The sequence below is a fragment of the Neoarius graeffei genome, chromosome 4 (assembly GCF_027579695.1).
Source record: "Neoarius graeffei isolate fNeoGra1 chromosome 4, fNeoGra1.pri, whole genome shotgun sequence".
Classification (NCBI taxonomy): domain Eukaryota; kingdom Metazoa; phylum Chordata; class Actinopteri; order Siluriformes; family Ariidae; genus Neoarius; species Neoarius graeffei.
This window is the reverse complement of record NC_083572.1, coordinates 72474859-72493254: the sequence shown is the minus strand read 5'-3', so window position 1 is coordinate 72493254 and position 18396 is coordinate 72474859. Positions and strand designations below refer to the sequence as shown.

Below are 18396 nucleotides of genomic sequence, written 5' to 3'. Positions count from 1 at the left end.
ATTTTTAGTATTAACGCTCATAAAATCAACCTCATTGTGGGGAAAAAAATGTTGCTTTCTCACTGCGTAACATTCACGTTCTGTGTGAAAGTACTTGTGACAAAAACAGCACCAAAAAAAAAAAAAAAAATTATATATATATATATATATATATATATAAAATGGACATGCAAATTAATGGCACAAAAAACGCCCATGGTGTGTAAAGGCCTTTAATAGTAGCTTAGGTACAAACAGCTACATTTTACTACAACCCCGAATCCAAAAAAGTTGGGACAAAGTACAAATTGTAAATAAAAACAGAATGCAATGATGTGGAAGTTTCAAAATTCCATATTTTATTCAGAATAGAACGTAGATGACATATCAAATGTTTAAACTGAGAAAATGTATCATTTAAAGAGAAAAATTAGGTGATTTTAAATTTCATGACAACAACACATCTCAAAAAAGTTGGGACAAGGCCATGTTTACCACTGTGAGACATCCCCTTTTCTCTTTACAACAGTCTGTAAACGTCTGGGGACTGAGGAGACAAGTTGCTCAAGTTTAGGGATAGGAATGTTAACCCATTCTTGTCTAATGTAGGATTCTAGTTGCTCAACTGTCTTGGGTCTTTTTTGTCGTATCTTCCGTTTTATGATGCGCCAAATGTTTTCTATGGGTGAAAGATCTGGACTGCAGGCTGGCCAGTTCAGTACCCGGACCCTTCTTCTACGCAGCCATGATGCTGTAATTGATGCAGTATGTGGTTTGGCATTGTCATGCTGGAAAATGCAAGGTCTTCCCTGAAAGAGACGTCGTCTGGATGGGAGCATATGTTGCTCTAGAACCTGGATATACCTTTCAGCATTGATGGTGTCTTTCCAGATGTGTAAGCTGCCCATGCCACATGCACTAATGCAACCCCATACCATCAGAGATGCAGGCTTCTGAACTGAGTGCTGATAAGAACTTGGGTCGTCCTTCTCCTCTTTAGTCCGAATGACACGGCGTCCCTGATTTCCATAAAGAACTTCAAATTTTGATTCGTCTGACCACAGAACAGTTTTCCACTTTGCCACAGTCCATTTTAAATGAGCCTTGGCCCAGAGAAGACGTCTGCGCTTCTGGATCATGTTTAGATACGGCTTCTTCTTTGAACTATAGAGTTTTAGCTGGCAACGGCGGCTGGCACGGTGAATTGTGTTCACAGATAATGTTCTCTAGAAATATTCCTGAGCCCATTTTGTGATTTCCAATACAGAAGCATGCCTGTATGTGATGCAGTGCCGTCTAAGGGCCCGAAGATCACGGGCACCCAATATGGTTTTCCGGCCTTGACCCTTACGCACAGAGATTCTTCCAGATTCTCTGAATCTTTTGATGATATTATGCACTGTAGATGATGATATGTTCAAACTCTTTGCAATTTTACACTGTCGAACTCCTTTCTGATATTGCTCCACTATTTGTTGGCGCAGAATTAGGGGGATTGGTGATCCTCTTCCCATCTTTACTTTTGAGAGCCGCTGCCACTCCAAGATGCTCTTTTTATACCCAGTCATGTTAATGACCTATTGCCAATTGACCTAATGAGTTGCAATTTGGTCCTCCAGCTGTTCCTTTTTTGTACCTTTAACTTTTCCAGCCTCTTATTGCCCCTGGCCCAACTTTTTTGAGATGTGTTGCTGTCATGAAATTTCAAAATGTCTCACTTTCGACATTTGATATGTTGTCTATGTTCTATTGTGAATACAATATCAGTTTTTGAGATTTGTAAATTATTGCATTCTGTTTTTATTTACAATTTGTACTTTGTCCCAACTTTTTTGGAATCGGGGTTGTATAGTGAATTGTATCCTCTCTACTTTTCAAAATTAGCTAGCAGGGATTTTGAAAAGTAGTGTGTGTGTGTGTGTGTGTGTGTGTGTGTGTGTGTGTGTGTGTAATATATATATATATATATATATATATATATATATATATATATATATATTTTTTTTTTTTTTTAAACATACACTGTATATAGCTGAGTGCTGAAAATTTGCATCAATGGTTTCTGGGTGAAAAAAGGAAAATGTCCCACTATTTTGCAATTTATCTACCAAAGATGTTAAAATATAAATGAACTGCAAGTTTAACCTGCAGCAAGGCAACAAAATAGAAAAATTAACAGGGAAAAAACTGTTTAAAAGAGAAACCGAACACATGGAGTTGAAGTCATAACCCCGTTGTTCTCTAGAGCTGCTCAGAAGAAGGTAGAGTAAGACATTTTTGGCACATTTTTAAAAAAGATATGTCAGTAAGGCTGAGGGGGAAAATTGGCAAGCTGTGTGGTAGTTAAAACAGAGATGTCAGAAAGAATTAAATATTAAAATGGAGATAATCCTAAAGCTGTCTTGAGAAAGTTGGAGACACTTATAAAAGCCAAAGGTTGGCATATATTATTGTTCATATAAATACATTACACTATTGACCATTGGTGTTACTTATGATTATGAAAAAAATATCTGTGAAACTTAACCCTATAGACCCTTTTCAGTCACGTGACCTTCGTAAACGCGACCACCATTTTGGACATGTAGCGGACTTCGGCTCGAATTGGTTTGAATGCGAGGAAGGCGACAAACGGAGAACATACAAGAAAAAGGAGCGAGATGCAGAAAACACCTTCGCTATCCAGCGACGTAGGGCATTTACAGGGCGAGCAGAGGGAGAGGTATTTTCAAAAATTGAGATTAGCAGGCTTAGAGAGCGACGTTTATCTGCTTCCGCCTGGATTGTTTACAGACGTACGGAAGTACACGAAGCCCTCGTTTTTACCTGACTTCGGCCCACATGATCTTTATACCTATGTCGTTAAAAACCCATCGCCATACACAGGTATTGATCTGAAAACTCTTGTTTGGAACACTTATTTGTAGGCAGTGCTTAATTTGTAAAGTGGGAGGTCCCGGAGCGCAGAGGATGAGCGGCTCCGGTGCGGAAAAAAAGAGGGGGGGAGGGGGGCACGGCGCTGCGCTTCTGGGCATGTTTTGTAATAACACTGCAAATTAAGTTCATCTGCAGATATTTTGTGGATGTCATTTCATGAGAGAAATCACCAACAAGACAGATATCAAAATCAGACATTAACACAAAATAAACTTGCATTTTTTTATTTAATTATTTGGTTTTTTTTTTGTTACATAGTCAAAAGAGGTGTCGGATCGCCGGATCCAGTGTAAATAGCTGCCGGAGCCAACGCCCGAGGTTCTGGAGTGCGCTCCGGCTTGCTCCCCCTCAGATTAAGCGCTGTTTGTAGGACACTGCCTCTGATCTGTCCTACAGTCTACCAACAGCAAAGGAACACAACGCTAGCTAATGTCGTTAGCTAATAGCTACTACAGAAGAACAAAGAGGTTACAATGGGTTATTTTAACCTATTTGGTTACACACTCGCCGCCACAGAATGTTAACAGCAATGTAATGCCTTTTCTGGCTAATTTTATTCGTCTTACCTCCAATAAAGTGGTCACTGCACAAGCGCTGGTATGCCGAGGGCTGCCAATCTTTCCTGTTTATGGCCGCTATCCATCTTCTCCGTCGGTCAGCATCTACCGGGATCCGATAAAATGATAACCCTTGCCTTGTTTGTTGATGGTTACTACATCCAGGTGCACAACAATATAGTGGCATGATGGAAGTCTTGCTGAAAATAAACACTTTCTTTGCTGCCGTTCCTCAATGCTGGCTGTGGTAAACTACTGGTAGTACACGTCCAAAATGGCGGCCGCGTTTGTCGTGACGTCATGTGAAAAGGGTCCATACTTTGTGTGTGTGTGTGGACACACGATTGTTTTACTGGGAAATACGCCACTCATATTTTTCATATGAGCTACATCCGGGACATGGAGAACCAAAACGGTGACATATGAAGTTTATCTTCTTGTGTTGAAAATATTTTCACTCGTTTGCTTTGCTCACTCGTGAAATATGTTCGCCACTCAAAGATAAACTTCATATCTTCGCACCAACGTATAATCTCACTGTATGAGAGAGAGGATATTATACGGTTAGGCGATGATATGAAGTTTAACTTTGAGTGGTGAACATATTTCACGAATGAGAAAAGCGAACACGTGAAAATATTTTCAACACAAGAAGATAAACTTCATCTCTTCGCGCCACCGTGTAATGTTCTTTATATTCAAATTTGTCACATACGCAATCATAGAGTATGACATGTAGTGAAATGCTTATTGCAGTGCTTTACGTAGGTTGTGAAGATAGTGTTGTGAGGGTTTTTCTCTTTAAATTTTTTTTTTTGGGGGGGAAATAGAATGTAACAAATGGAATAAAAAAATAAAAATGTGGCGGAGTGCTCTGCAGAATAGACACTACACAGAATATGTATAAATCTATAGCTCTGCAGTATATACTGTAGAATATCCAAAATATTATATGGACACATCAAAAAAACACAAGTTAATGAAAATAATTTAAATTTTTAACCAGTTCGCCATTTTGACAATGTGCATCAAGTCAACGGGAAAACACTAGGAATGACATCATCGATTATTCTCATGAGTGAATATATTGGAAAATGTATTGCTCAGGTTTACAGTGTATTTCATATGACATACGAGTTTTTCAGCACGAGAAGATAAGCTTCATATCGTCAAGCCAGTGTGTGATTTTTTTTTTTCTTTCTTTCTTTTCATCATATAGACACATTCACAAACAAACTACGCAAGTTAATCAAAACAATTCATCAATTTCCTCACAAGTGAAGATATTGGAAAATGTTACTGAACGTCCTGGATGTAATTTGTATGAAAATTATGAGTGGCGTATTTCCCAGTAAAACGCATGTTTACATAATGAATATTTATAATCATCTGTATTTTTTATTAATTATTGATGTATTTATTGTTCATTCAGTTGCCTCTAGGTTACTGGTTGCTTACAGTACAACTCAGTTGCTAAGTCTCAGGATATTAGAATGGGTGGTGTGCAGGGCAGATGTCTAAAAGTGTTCTTTCTCATGAATGTTTTCATTAATCATGTCTGAACATCTCTCTCCTACAGCAGTCCTTCTTGCTTGGTTTTTGATCTGTGGAAATTCTCTGTGCATTTCCAGTCTATAGATAGATTTAACATTTATTACATCTTGTTTCAACTAAAAACGGAAATCGGGTTGTTTTTATTTCATGATGGGTTCGAGAGCTCTCCTAGTTTTGCTTGCTGCATGGTTTCTTTCCTTGTAGAAACCCCATTAGGTTAAATATCATTCTTTATCAAGATGGCTGGGGTCTGACAGCTGCACTCCAGGAAGGAGGAGAGGCCATACTGACAGGAAATTATTAGCTTTGTATAAGATGACAATGTCTGTTTTCTGATCACTAGTTTAGATGAAAAAAAAGATTTTTTTTTTTGGTATTTCTATTAACACAATGTAAAGCTACTATCCATGAATGTGTGCTTCCTTTAGTCTTTTGCTATTCTTTCAATATATTTTTCCAAAAGGTCTGTTTAGTTAGTCTCTTTCACTCTCCCTTTTGTTTGCTATTCAGAGTCTTGTCAGTCGGCAAGGACAGAGGAAGAAGCTCCAACTATAAATCGCCGTCGTGGAGCCATTAAACAGGCCAAAATTCACTTCATCAAAAACCACGAGTTCATCGCCACCTTCTTTAGACAACCCACTTTTTGCTCTGTGTGCAGAGATTTCGTTTGGTGAGGCTGTGTGTGGGTGTGTGTGTAAGAGACACTGTGAATGTGTGAGCGGTTGAACTGTAACAGTCAAATAAGAGCATCTATGGGAATTGATATTTACACTGCCTACTCAGTGGAAATAGTGTATATAGGATGGTAGAATGATATAAAAGTTTAACATGATATAATAATAAATTAACTATCTTTTTTATTTGTCAGGGGGTTGAACAAGCAAGGATACAAGTGTAGGCGTGAGTATTATTGTCTGAACACATTTGCTCCAGTTATCTTTTGTAATCATATTTTTAGATATTCAGTTGTTTTTGTTTTCACAGAATGCAATGCAGCTATTCATAAGAAGTGTATTGATAAAATCATTGGCAGATGCACTGGTACAGCGGCCAACAGTCGTGATACTATGGTATGTGCAACATTCAAAGCATGTAGACTGTTGCACATTATTCTGGGTACATGATGGTGTGTGTGTGTGTGCGCGCAGTTTCAGAAGGAGCGCTTTAAAATTGACATGCCACACCGCTTTAAGACCTACAACTACATGAGCCCCACCTTTTGTGACCACTGTGGGAGTCTGCTGTGGGGTCTCGTCAAACAGGGGCTGAAGTGTGAGGGTGAGCGGGACATCATGAGTTTGTGCGTGTGTATGCATGGGGGTGTTTTTCTGAGTGGTTCTGATTGTCATCCATTTTCCCAGACTGTGCTATGAATGTACATCATAAGTGCCAGACTAAAGTTGCCAACCTTTGTGGAATCAACCAGAAACTATTGGCAGAGGCTCTCACTCAAGTTGGTCAGGTGAGTGTGGGTGCACGTGAGCGTGTGTTTTTATTGTTTTAAAAAAATGTATTAAAATAATGGTTTTAACTTTATTCAACTTAATTTCTAGCGTATGTGGCATTTTCTAACAATGATTTGGACAAGTATTTACATGTCCTGAAAGAAGAACTGACACCATGTTGAACTTAAAACTAATGAAAGACGAAGAGCAGGTGTTGTCTAACACAATGTTACTGTAGTTTTTAATTTGCATTACACAAATTAAAATCTAGTTATTACAGCCTTACAGTATCTTAAAATGAGACAGACATGAGTGAACATGTTTTATATAGTAGTGTTTTTGTTTTGTTTGTTTGTGGCAACATTCAAGCCTCAAACCATTATTTTAAAAGTAGTTCTTGTTAAGTCACTGCAGTTAGTAAAGCAGTCACAAATTCATGCCTCTGAAAAAGAATACCATGTCTAAAAGGACAAATACAAATTCGGAGGTTACTTACGAACAAGTACTTTCAACTAAAGAATTCATGAAAGCATTCCACAACTAGAAGGGCACTCTGAGAGTGCAGACCACTGCCAAGGACAATAGTCGACTCTATGATGTGCGTATCTGTGAATGCCACCACTTTATATGTCTGGATATAATTCCAAAAGTATTAAAATTATGTGCCTACATGTGTATCTCAGAGAATTACTCGTACCTGTGAATTTGGATTGTGAGATGGAGTCTTATTATTTCTACGTTGGTTATGTTTTGTTAGTATTGAGCTTTACTGCTATCTGCTGCCAATTTTTAGATGTATGGCATTTTTGAGTGCAGACTTCCACCAATGCCAAATGCCATATTTCGCAACATTAGTAAGAGTGAAAATAAATTTGCGGATCTGCTCTGTGATTCAGATAGGCTCCAGAATGTAATGGGTTCTTTCTTGGCCCATGTTATGCCCTTCCACCAAGTTTCATGGAAATCTGGTTGGTAGGTTTTGCGCAGTTCTGCTTAAAGCCAGACAAACAAACTGCACTGAAACATAACCTCCTTGGCAGAGGTAATAATATGGTGGTTTGCATAAATATTCACCGATATTAGGTGTCCTTAACAAGGGTTATTGGCTATTCAAACTCCTACACCTTTATTTGTAAATACTTTTGCAGAATATATTGAATTCCTTCCCTCATTTCCATATCATGGGATCTGTTTTGTTTTTTGTGAAGTCATGACCTTTAATCACAATGATATCCATATCAGGTCCAGGCTGTAACACTACAAATGTGGAAAAGTTTGGGGGGGGAGAATACTTAAGCACTGTACATGTTTTATATAAATGTTTTTAAACTACCCCAAATGCATATGTGCATTTGTCCCACAGAAGTCCACGAAGAAGTCTGAATCAAACACACAGGATACTGGCAGTTACCCGGACTTCAACAAAAGCCCAGGACCTGAAGTTACTGGTGTGTGTAATAATTTATGATTAAATCGGTGATTGTTTTCACTTGATTAATCATGATGACACTGTGTAGATGGTCCTCTATATGGTCATCTCTGGGAAGGTTCAAGTCCCCACCCTCCATCTCGGATCACGCACCAAACGCGCATCACAGCCGAGCAGTTCACCTTTCATAAAGTCCTGGGCAAGGGAAGCTTTGGCAAGGTATTGCCTCCCTGTGTGTCTCTGTATGTCCTTATTTCTTCTCTCGCCCTTCACCTTCATCAGTTTATATGTCTTTCCTGTTCACTAATTATTCCATTTCTCCTCCAGGAAATGCATCTTTTCTCTATTCATATTTTTCATGCAGGTGTGTGTGTGTGTGTCTGTCTGTCTGTCTGTCTCTCTCTCTCTCTCTCTCTCTCTCTCAGGTGTTTTTGGCCGAGTTAAAGAACAGCGGGGAATGGTTTGCAGTGAAAGCCTTAAAGAAAGACGTGGTGTTGATAGATGATGATGTAGAATGCACTATGGTGGAAAAGCGGGTGCTGGCTCTGGCCTGGGATAATCCGTTCCTTACACACCTCTACTCCACTTTTCAGACCAAGGTAACACGCATTCGATCTATCCATATTAGATCCATCACCGAGCTTCCGTTATTGTCCTTCAGTAAGAACAATAAAGTTTACTCAATAATCTGTACATTAGGAGCACCTGTTCTTTGTGATGGAGTATCTGAATGGAGGAGACCTGATGTTTCATATTCAGGAAAAGGGACGTTTCGACCTCTACAGAGCCACGTGAGACACAAACACAGACATTTAAAACAATATTCAGACAAAATCTGCTTTTGGTTGTGCCAGGCCTAAAACAATCACTTCTTTCCTTTGCTTTAGATTCTATGCAGCAGAAATTGTATGTGGACTACAGTTCCTGCATGGTAAAGGCATCGTATACAGGTACATTTGAAGGGTTTAATTCCAAAACACATTGGCCTCATTTATCAATCTAACCCTACAAACCGGTGCAGATCTTGAGTGTATAAGCATCATATGACGGGGTTCATGTGTAGCTCATGAAATGTTTGTATCTCACCAATCACAGCATAAGAATGATCGGACATTGACAAATATGGCAGCTGAAAACCGTTATTTTAAATAATCACACCCCTAAACGTTCTCAGTTTAGAGCCCGTGCCCCTAGACTCTGTGATGCGAGATGCGTAATACAGCCAAGAAAAGAAACTTCTCCTCAAAATAGAAGGTCTAATGTTGCAAGTCCCTTTGAACAAATTATTTCTGTGTGGAAATAAAAAGTAGCCTGACTTCATAGGAAGTCAGAAAAATGTTGTAAGGAAAGAAATCACTGCTGTGGTCAACAGCATGACCGCTGACCATCGTACTCCAGCTGATGTTTTAATATTTAATTCATACAGCCATGATATGTATAGCTTATATACGATTTATAATAGTTGTCTAATATTATAGTTTATATCACAAGCCTTTACAGGTGAAGAGAAAAATGGTCAGATCTCAAACTCTCTACCAAAAATTCCACGGTTGTGGAATTTCTTTATTTGCTCGTTTCTGACGTTTCAGATCAATCAGAGTGAGACACCAATGGTGTTCAGCCTCTGGCCAGATGAACCAACCTGGAACTGGCCACTCGTCATTCTCCATTTTAAAAAAAAAAAATCCCTGAGCTCCCAAAAATGCCTTGTTGCTTACAGACATGGAAGTCTTCTAACAGTGCCAGATGCATCATTGCCAAGATTTGATGACTGGCAAAAAAGCTCTTGTTTAAATAGGTGACTGAATAGCATCTAACCTATCAACATTGCAAATTGGTTAGCGTACCCATTGCTTAACTTTTATTTGTAATTATGTCACCAGTAGCCTAACAAGTACGCTATCTCAAAATGAAAGAGAAATTCATTTTATGCAAAAAAAAAAAAAAAAGGCTGCTAACCCTATCAATTGTAAACAGTTTTTGGAAAGTCATATTTAGCCTGTGTTGGGGATCTATGACATAATAGATCTAGGCTTTTACAAAATATAATATTTGCCATATGCAAAATATTTTAGGTGATGAATGTGGCTGCATATGCTTAGACCAGTCAGAATATATGGTCTAATAACCATTTTCCACTTAGCCAGATTTACTGTGCTGCACCACACATCCACGCTGACTCAACTTGTGTACACGAGGTGAGATGTCAAGTTAGATTTGATCACAGCCTCCACTCACATCCACACTAACAAGTGCCAAGCTTTGCATGGAAGTGACCGTATGCCCAGTTTTGTCATACATCTGTTTCATAAATGAGGGCCAGTATATCCATTTTTTGGAAATTGTGGTAATTAATATTTTTATGTAATAGTCAGGCACAAGAATTTTATATCTATCTTTTAAAAATTCTTTAAGCACATCCATGTGTAGGAACACACATTTATGCAAACATTTTGATAGCACGTCTTTGTTGAGAAACAAATTTTTAATCGTTCTGAAACAGAATTCTGTAATTAATGCTTAACGTGCATTTAGACAAATATTGAATAGAAATGGAAAATATCAGTGTCCTTGTGAATATATAAAAAGTTGGAAAATTTTTTTAAATGAAATTATGTACACAAAGGCTAACTACATTAATATTGTTAGGATATGGACAGCTTTCTGAGTCAAGTAGATTTTAAAAGATTTAAATGTAATGCAACCTGAAATCAGAAAAAGTTGGGATGGTATGGAAAATGCAAATTAGAAAAAAGAAGGCAGTGATTTTCTAAATTTACTTTGACTTGTATTTCATTGCAAACAGTATGAACCAAAGATATATCATGTTTTGTCTGGTCAGCTTCATTTCATTTGCTAATATACATCTGTTCCTGTGATGGGGGAAATTTAGGGCTAGTAATGAAGTAAAACAATTAAATAATAATGTGATTTGACACAGGTGATGTCAACATGTGATTGTCATCATGATTTGGTACAAAATCAGTATCCAGGAAATGCCTAGTCTTTGAGGAGCAAAGATGGGCGGAGGATCTCCAGTTTGTCAACAAATGCGTGAGAAATCTGTTGAAATGTTTTTTAAAAACAGTGTTCCTCAAAGAAAGATGGGAAGGGATGTGGATAGTTTGCCTTCTGTGGTGCATAATTTCCTTGAACAATTCAGCGAATCTGGAGGAATTTTGGTGCATAAAGGGCAAGGGCACAAGCCTAAGCTGAACACCTGTGATCTCCAGTTCCTTAGATGGCACTGCATCAAGAACCATCATTCATCTATAGCTGATATAACCACATAGGCTCAGGATTACTTTTAGCAAAGCTTTGTCAAGCACTACAATATGGAGCTATGTCTACAAATGCCAATTAAAACTTTACTGTGCAAAAAAAGAAGCCTTATATTAACTGTGTCCAGAAGTGGCATTGACTTCTCTGGGCTTGAAGGCATCTAGGATGGACCATCGCACAGCGAAAACGTGTATTGCGGTCAGAAAAATCAACTTTTTTTTTTTTTTAAATAAACTTACACTTCTGTGATGGCTGCATTAATGCAGAAAAGTACACTATGCAGAAACATATGCTATCTTCAAGACAGCATCTTTTTAGGAGTATTTCAACAAGACAATGCAAAGTCACATTCCAAATGCATGTATGTGAAAGAAGAGGGTGCGGGTGCTGGACTGGTCTGACTGCAGTCCTAACATGTCCCCAGAAGAGAATGGGTGGTGAATTTTGATACAAAAAATGTGACAATGACTCCATACTGTTGCACACCTTAATGGGCACCTGTACAGCATTTTAAACATGATCGATGTCAATAGTACAAGCCCTAATTGTTGTAATGCACACAAGTGCAGCCACCCAATTAGTTGTCATAAGAACTTTTAAATGCTTAAAAATCCAAAAGCGTGTCAAGTTTTATTGTGCATGAGCAGCCAATATGGCATCCAGGATGTGATGTAAATTTGTTGATGGCCAGGTACCGGAAGTTAAGTGTAGCCGATGTAAACGTACTTGTTAGCCTGGATTTAGTCAGATGAAAGAGTTCTCTTCAGGTCAGTATGGACAGTGGAGAAACTGGATATCTGTATGAACCTCAGAAAAAGGACAAACCGTCTATCCATCATCTGTAGCCACTTATCCTGTTCTACAGGGTCGCAGGCAAAGCTGGAACCTATCCCAGCTGACTGTGGGCGAGAGGCGGGGTACACCCTGGACAAGTCTGCAGATCATTGCAGGACTGACACATAGAGACAGACAACCATTCACACCTACAGTCAATTTAGAGCCACCAATTAGCCTAACCTGCATGTCTTTGGACTGTGGGGGAAACCAGAGCACCTGGAGGAAACCCACGGGGAGAACATGCAAACTCCACACAGAAAGGCTCTCGTCGGCTGCTGGGCTCGAACCCAGGACCTTCTTGCTGTGAGGTGACTGTGCTAACCACTACACCACCGTGCTGCCCTTAAGGACTAACCGCATCTGGTAAATTATTTCAGCAGTGAATAATCAGCTGATTCTAATGATGAAATCGGTGCTGCTTTGCAAATGCAAAGTTGGGAAGGCAGGAAAAAGGGTTCGGCAGCTGTTTGGTGCTGATGCGGAAAGTGTGCCAAGCGGAAAGCTGACATTGAGTGCGTTTGTTGTAAAGAGCACAAACTTTTATGCAGTATAATGCAGGCACAGTTGTTGAATTGTTTCACGGATAAACCCGGTTTAGAAACGCATGTCTCACACAAGCCTGTGTTGGAAATGGGCAATATACAGACCATGATAGCCTGTGTGTAGCATGATAGCCTGAGGTGAGAGGAGCAGCACCAGATGGAAATCTTGCAAACGGTAAGCAGCCCATTATATATAGAAACTGTGTGCGCGCGTATTTGTGTATAAATGTGTGTTCAGACAAGCTATAAAGCCTATTTATTTGTGTGTGAGAGAATGCAGGTATACAGTGTCTTGCAAAAGTATTCATCCCCCTTGGTGTTTCTCCTGTTTTGTCACATTACAAGCTGGAATTAAAATGGATTTTTGGAGGGTTAGCATCATTTGATTTACACAACATGCCTACCACTTTAAAGGTGTAAATTGTTGTTTTACTGTGACAAACAATTAAAATGAAAAAAGAGAAATCTGAAGTGTGCATAGGTATTTACCCCCTTTCATATGAAACCCCTAAGTAAGAGCTGGTCCAACCAACTCACTTCATAAGTCACAGAATTAGTTGATTAAGTTCCACCTGTGTGCCATCAGTGTCGCATGATCTGTCACATGATGTCTGTGTAAATGAACCTGTTCTGGAAGGACCCTGACTCTGCAACACTACGAAGCAAGCAACATGAGAACCAAGGAGCCTCCAAACAGGTCAGAGACAAAGTTATGAAGTATAGATCAGGGATGGGTTCTTAAAAAAAAAAATCCCAACTTTGAATATCTCAGGGAGCACCATTAAATCCATTATAGCAAAACGAAAAGAACATGGCACCACTACAGACCTGACGAGAGAAGGCCGCTCACCAAAACTAATGTCGTCCATTGTGCCACAATAGTTTATATGGTCTAAATTTAGGTTAGTGACTGCTTGAAGTTGAGTGTGAATTTATAGTGGAGCGGAGCGCCATACTGAAGAAAACATGGTGATGCAGTGACCTGATTTTTGATGGCTTTTGAGGCCACCGGGAACTCGATCATGAGAGCAAGGCAACATATCTCAAACACTTGGCCACCGGACAATGACATTTGTATCTTTTTGTTTCCATAAGAGAGATGGGTTTTTATTCAGCACTTATTTTTAATTTGCTTTTTAGAAAATAATGTGGGATTATTTACCAACACATGGCTATTAAATATGGCTGCACCCTGGAGTGGAACTTAAGTGAGCAGGAATACAAAAGGATTTTAAAGCACTGTTTTATGCTACAAAGTGCGACAATACATAGGAGTCAAAATGTGTAATATTTCTAGTCTGTTTATATTTCGCTGCGGGTACCCTTTTAAGACCTGTTTACAGGAAGAATGGGACAAAATAACATTTGAAACCAGACGCGCAGCTTGTGAACAGGCAAGGCAGGCAACTGCTTGGGGCCCCCTGGCCCAGGGGCCCCCCTAGAGTCGGGGCCTGAGGGCTTATTTATTTAGATTTTTATTGGTTTTATTGTTCTTTACCATTGTATTTTTCACATTTGGAATTTATAAAACTTTGGTTTCATACATTGTTTGTTGGTGTCAGATTATTTATAACATACTGGTGATGAACACTGGTCAGAAGGGCCCCCTGGAAATTTTTGCTTGGGGCCACAACAGATTCTAGAATCGCCTCGGTTTGAAATGCTTCAGCACTTGGTGTCTTCAGTCCCTCAGTACCTTTTAAGTGTTGTGAGAAGGAATGGCAACATTTTAAAAAGTGGTAATGCTTTACCTTCCTAATTTTATTTTTATTTTTTTTAATGTGTTGCAAGAATTAAAATTGCAATTTGAAAGTGTTTTTATTAGCTCATCCGGCCACAGGCCAGGCTGAATGAGTTTATGTAATCACGTCGTTTGTCTGTCGGTGTCGTCATCCGTCCACAATTTAGAAAAATCGCTGCTACTCGTACAGGACTGATCGGATTTTGATCAAACTCGCATACAATATTCCCCAGGTGGGTGTGCAGAAAAGTTGTTGTACTGAATAACCTTTGTGTTGGATTATTATTAATAATAATTTATACAAGTTGTCAAGATGGTGGTGCCACCGCTGTCGTTTACGATTTTATGGGTGTCTTGGTCGGTATGAGCGACAGCCTCATTGAGGCTTTTTTTTTTTTTAATTTTTAAACAAAATTCATGAAATAAAACATCAACTAATGTGCTGTTCTATTGTTTTGAGTGCAATACAGGTCAAAGATTATTTACAAATCACTTTGTTTTAATTTCTTTAAAATATTAAATTAATTAGATTATCTCGTCTAAAAATCCAGTAATTCTTTAACCTGTTGAAATTAAACTGAAAAAAGTCTTAAATTTAGGGCTTTCACTGAGGGAGTTGGTGTGAACATGTTTGGTAAAAACTAAAACACAGGTGCAGGGCTGACATGGAAATGACATGTTCTGCAAATAAACGAACACGCTTGTATAGGTTGTAATCACCTACCTGTATGTAGTGACTCATGAGCATTTGGTTCCACTGATAAACGTGCAAGGTGAGGATTTGGATTATACACCAGAGCATTTCCTTTCTCCTTCTTAGGGATCTGAAGTTGGATAATGTAATGCTAGATGGAGAGGGTCATATAAAGATTGCTGATTTTGGCATGTGTAAGGAGAACGTCTTTGGAGACAACTTTGCCACAACATTCTGTGGAACCCCAGATTACATTGCCCCAGAGGTATGAAAAAGGCACCGGGTAAATCGACTGACTGAGGATTTCAGTGTTCTCTGTTACATGGTGACTTTGCCTAAAGCCTGTGTGTGTGCATGCAGATCTTATTAGGTCAGCAGTATTCATTCTCTGTGGACTGGTGGTCATTTGGTGTCCTGGTGTACGAGATGCTGATTGGTCAGTCCCCATTCCATGGCGATGATGAGGATGAACTGTTTGAGTCAATCCGTATGGATACGCCTCACTACCCCCGCTGGATCACAGTGGAAACCAGAGACATGCTAGAGCGGGTACGTACGCACATGACTGTGTAAATGTGAAAGCTCATTAATGTATATCACAGCTGTACTGGAAAGCTTGCATAAGTAAATTAAATGAGTTTTTTTAGTTTTAAAAAAAAGCACCCTTGTATCAGAGATTAAGTCCTCTTTTTTTCATTCTACATCTATAGTTGTTTGAGCGTGACCCTTCTCATCGTTTGGGTATTGTCGGCAATATACGAGCTCATCCGTTCTTCAAGACCGTGACCTGGTCTGCTTTAGAGAAGAGAGAAATTGAACCCCCTTTCCGGCCACAAGTGGTATGATCTGTATCTTATCACACATACGGAGGCTAAAAAATCCTTTTGTCCCCCCCCTTATCATGCATTTGATTCCTGTTTACAGAAAGCTCCCAATGACTGCAGTAACTTTGACCGAGAGTTTTTAAGTGAGAAGCCCCGCCTTTCTCACTGTGAGAAAGGTTTGATTGACTCAATGGACCAGAGCGCCTTTGCTGGCTTCTCGTTCATTAATCCAAGAATGGAGCACCTCCTCCAGAAGTGAAGAACGACACACACCTCCACCACTTAGCATGGGAGGAAAAGGTTCAATATGATTTAGAACATCTTAAAGTGTAGTGCCAATATTTTTCTGTCACAAACAGGTCACTAGCTGTCCTTTTTGAGAATAAAGTTTTTGAATCATGATACGATATTTAGATTGCAACACGCTAGATGAATGAATTTTGAACACTGATGCATTGCATCATATTCCTTCATTAAAATAGGTGGTTTAGCAGTGAAAACTAGTTACGCCAAGTTAGGTATTCCATTTTTTGGCATGGCCTTACAAAGTCTCTGTACACATTAGTTTTAATTAATTAGTTCCTTTGTCAATAGTACCACATTTATTATGTCATTAATCGTGTGCATAAACACAATGTTTTGCAGAGATAAGGTTAGATGTTTGGATGAATAAAAAAAAGTAAATCGAAAGGAAGAGGAAAGGACCCCAGAGCATTTAGATTATTGTAAGTGAAGGTGTGCTTCTGACGCTCTCTTGTGGTGTTGTATAACATTTGTGCTGTGAGTTCGTAAAGTTGTATTCAACTTTGTGCATATGGTGCATGTTATGTTGTGCAAACAGTGTGTGTGTGTGTGTGTGTGTTTTTTTATTAGGAATTAAGTAAATAAAACCATGGATTTTAATATATAATAAGCATGTTTGTGCAGATGTTTAACCTTAAACTAAGCAGAACATTAGTGTGCGTGTTATATTGTACATAAAGTAAGATGATGTACATATCTGGTAAAGATGCTCTTGGCTTGATGTATATGCATATGGTTGTGTTTACACTATGTTTATTATCTGCCATTAAACATGAGCACACGATCAAATGTACAATGCTCTGTATTTACTGTGACTTGATTTGGTCAGAGCTTAAGTTTGAAGTGGTGCAGGTGACTGGTACAGATAACTGCATAGTGAGTCATCTGGCATGCCCAAGTTCACTTTTCAATTATTTACTTTTCTTCTCAATGCCAAAGTTGATAAGGTTAAAAAAATGAAGACCATATTTGAGATTTTTATAGTCTCTTCTATTTATTCATTTATTCAGCCACCAGAACTGCTTTATCCTGGTCAGAATCATGGAAAATCCAGAGCCAATCTGCTGCCAACGCTCTCAACGCTGTCGGTTTCCCTGCCAAGCAAGAGATTTCACTCCAGATGGCACACCAGTTCATCACAGGGCACCATGCATACACACATTCACGCCTAGGGGTAATTAGCACTACTAATCCACCTGCTTGCGTGTTTTTTGGGGGGTGGGGGGAAACCAACATGAACACAGGCAGAACATGTGAAACTCAACACTGACAGTAACTTGAGCTCTGGGACCCTGAAGCTGTGAGGCAGCAATGCTGCCCACTGCGCCACCATGCCCGCCTTATAATTTCTTTATACAAAAAGAAAATGTTTTAAAGCATGTTGGTTACTGATAAAATAGAGCTTTAAACACACACACAGAGTACTTTACAAAAGTCTTTGGCACCCCATTTTTTTCCATACAAACTTTGTTATAGATTTCTATTTTATGACTTCTACATTATCAAGTCAGTACAAAAACATTTTAGAGTTCCAAATGTCCGTTTTCCAGCACAAAAATAAATGTTACCCCCAAAAAAGTTTGTATCTGAGCAGCATATTACATAAGATACCACTTTTCAGATTAAAAAAGAAAATAAATAATGGAGGCTACTGGGTTTTGCTGCAAAATTAAGAAGCAAGTGTGACAGTGTCTGGAAGAACTGTGGCTGGTTCTGCAACATGCTCAGTAAAGCCTACAGCTCATTTCCTTATAAAACTGCACTCATTGCACCTGAGATGACTTTTTTTTTTTAAAGCAAAGGATCGTCTCTCACCAAATATTGACTTTGTTTCATTTATTATGGCCTACTGCTGTTTATAGTATTTTTTAAATGTTAAAACATTTCATCTCATTTTTGAAACCATTTTCAGTCTACAGCAGAGGTGGACAGTAACGGAGTAGATTTACTTGAGTACTGTACTTAAGTACACTTTTTGAGTATCTGTAGGTGATACTTGGTGTGTTTTTTTGGGGCAACTTATGACTAACTTCACTACATTTGAACAACAAATATTGTACTTTTTACTCCACTACATTTCTATCAAGGTCCTCACTATGAAGCAGCTTTAAAGTGAATGTTCTTTTCTTTTCTAAAACGTGATTTATTTTTTATTTTTGCAGGTGACACTGAGACAGCCGATCAGTAATCACTAAGGTCAGGTCGTTCATACTGTATAAAATCAAGTTCACTTATTTCTTAGCAGCATTATTTAACACGATCAGTTGATGGC

At 38.8% G+C, this 18396-nt stretch overlaps 1 protein-coding gene across 3 annotated transcripts in view; it reads left to right on the top strand.

Annotated features, from left to right (window-relative positions):
* The window catches only part of prkcda (protein kinase C, delta a), a 28107-nt gene extending 9927 nt beyond the window's left edge, over positions 1 to 18180 (top strand). The window contains exons 5-19 of one of the 3 annotated variants that reach the window (XM_060919666.1): positions 5538 to 5697; positions 5896 to 5927; positions 6012 to 6097; positions 6176 to 6305; positions 6389 to 6489; positions 7836 to 7920; positions 7990 to 8120; positions 8327 to 8500; positions 8601 to 8692; positions 8789 to 8851; positions 15124 to 15262; positions 15358 to 15546; positions 15708 to 15836; positions 15922 to 16121; positions 17135 to 18180. In XM_060919666.1, coding sequence (XP_060775649.1) covers positions 5538 to 5697; positions 5896 to 5927; positions 6012 to 6097; positions 6176 to 6305; positions 6389 to 6489; positions 7836 to 7920; positions 7990 to 8120; positions 8327 to 8500; positions 8601 to 8692; positions 8789 to 8851; positions 15124 to 15262; positions 15358 to 15546; positions 15708 to 15836; positions 15922 to 16080 — 1670 coding nt within the window. In that variant the 3' untranslated portion in view covers positions 16081 to 16121; positions 17135 to 18180. Of the gene's footprint in view, positions 1 to 5537; positions 5698 to 5895; positions 5928 to 6011; positions 6098 to 6175; positions 6306 to 6388; positions 6490 to 7835; positions 7921 to 7989; positions 8121 to 8326; positions 8501 to 8600; positions 8693 to 8788; positions 8852 to 15123; positions 15263 to 15357; positions 15547 to 15707; positions 15837 to 15921; positions 16921 to 17134 lie in introns of those variants that run through there. The other 2 variants (XM_060919667.1, XM_060919665.1) reach the window with 2 other exon arrangements.
* Positions 18181 to 18396: the final 216 nt, after the last annotated feature.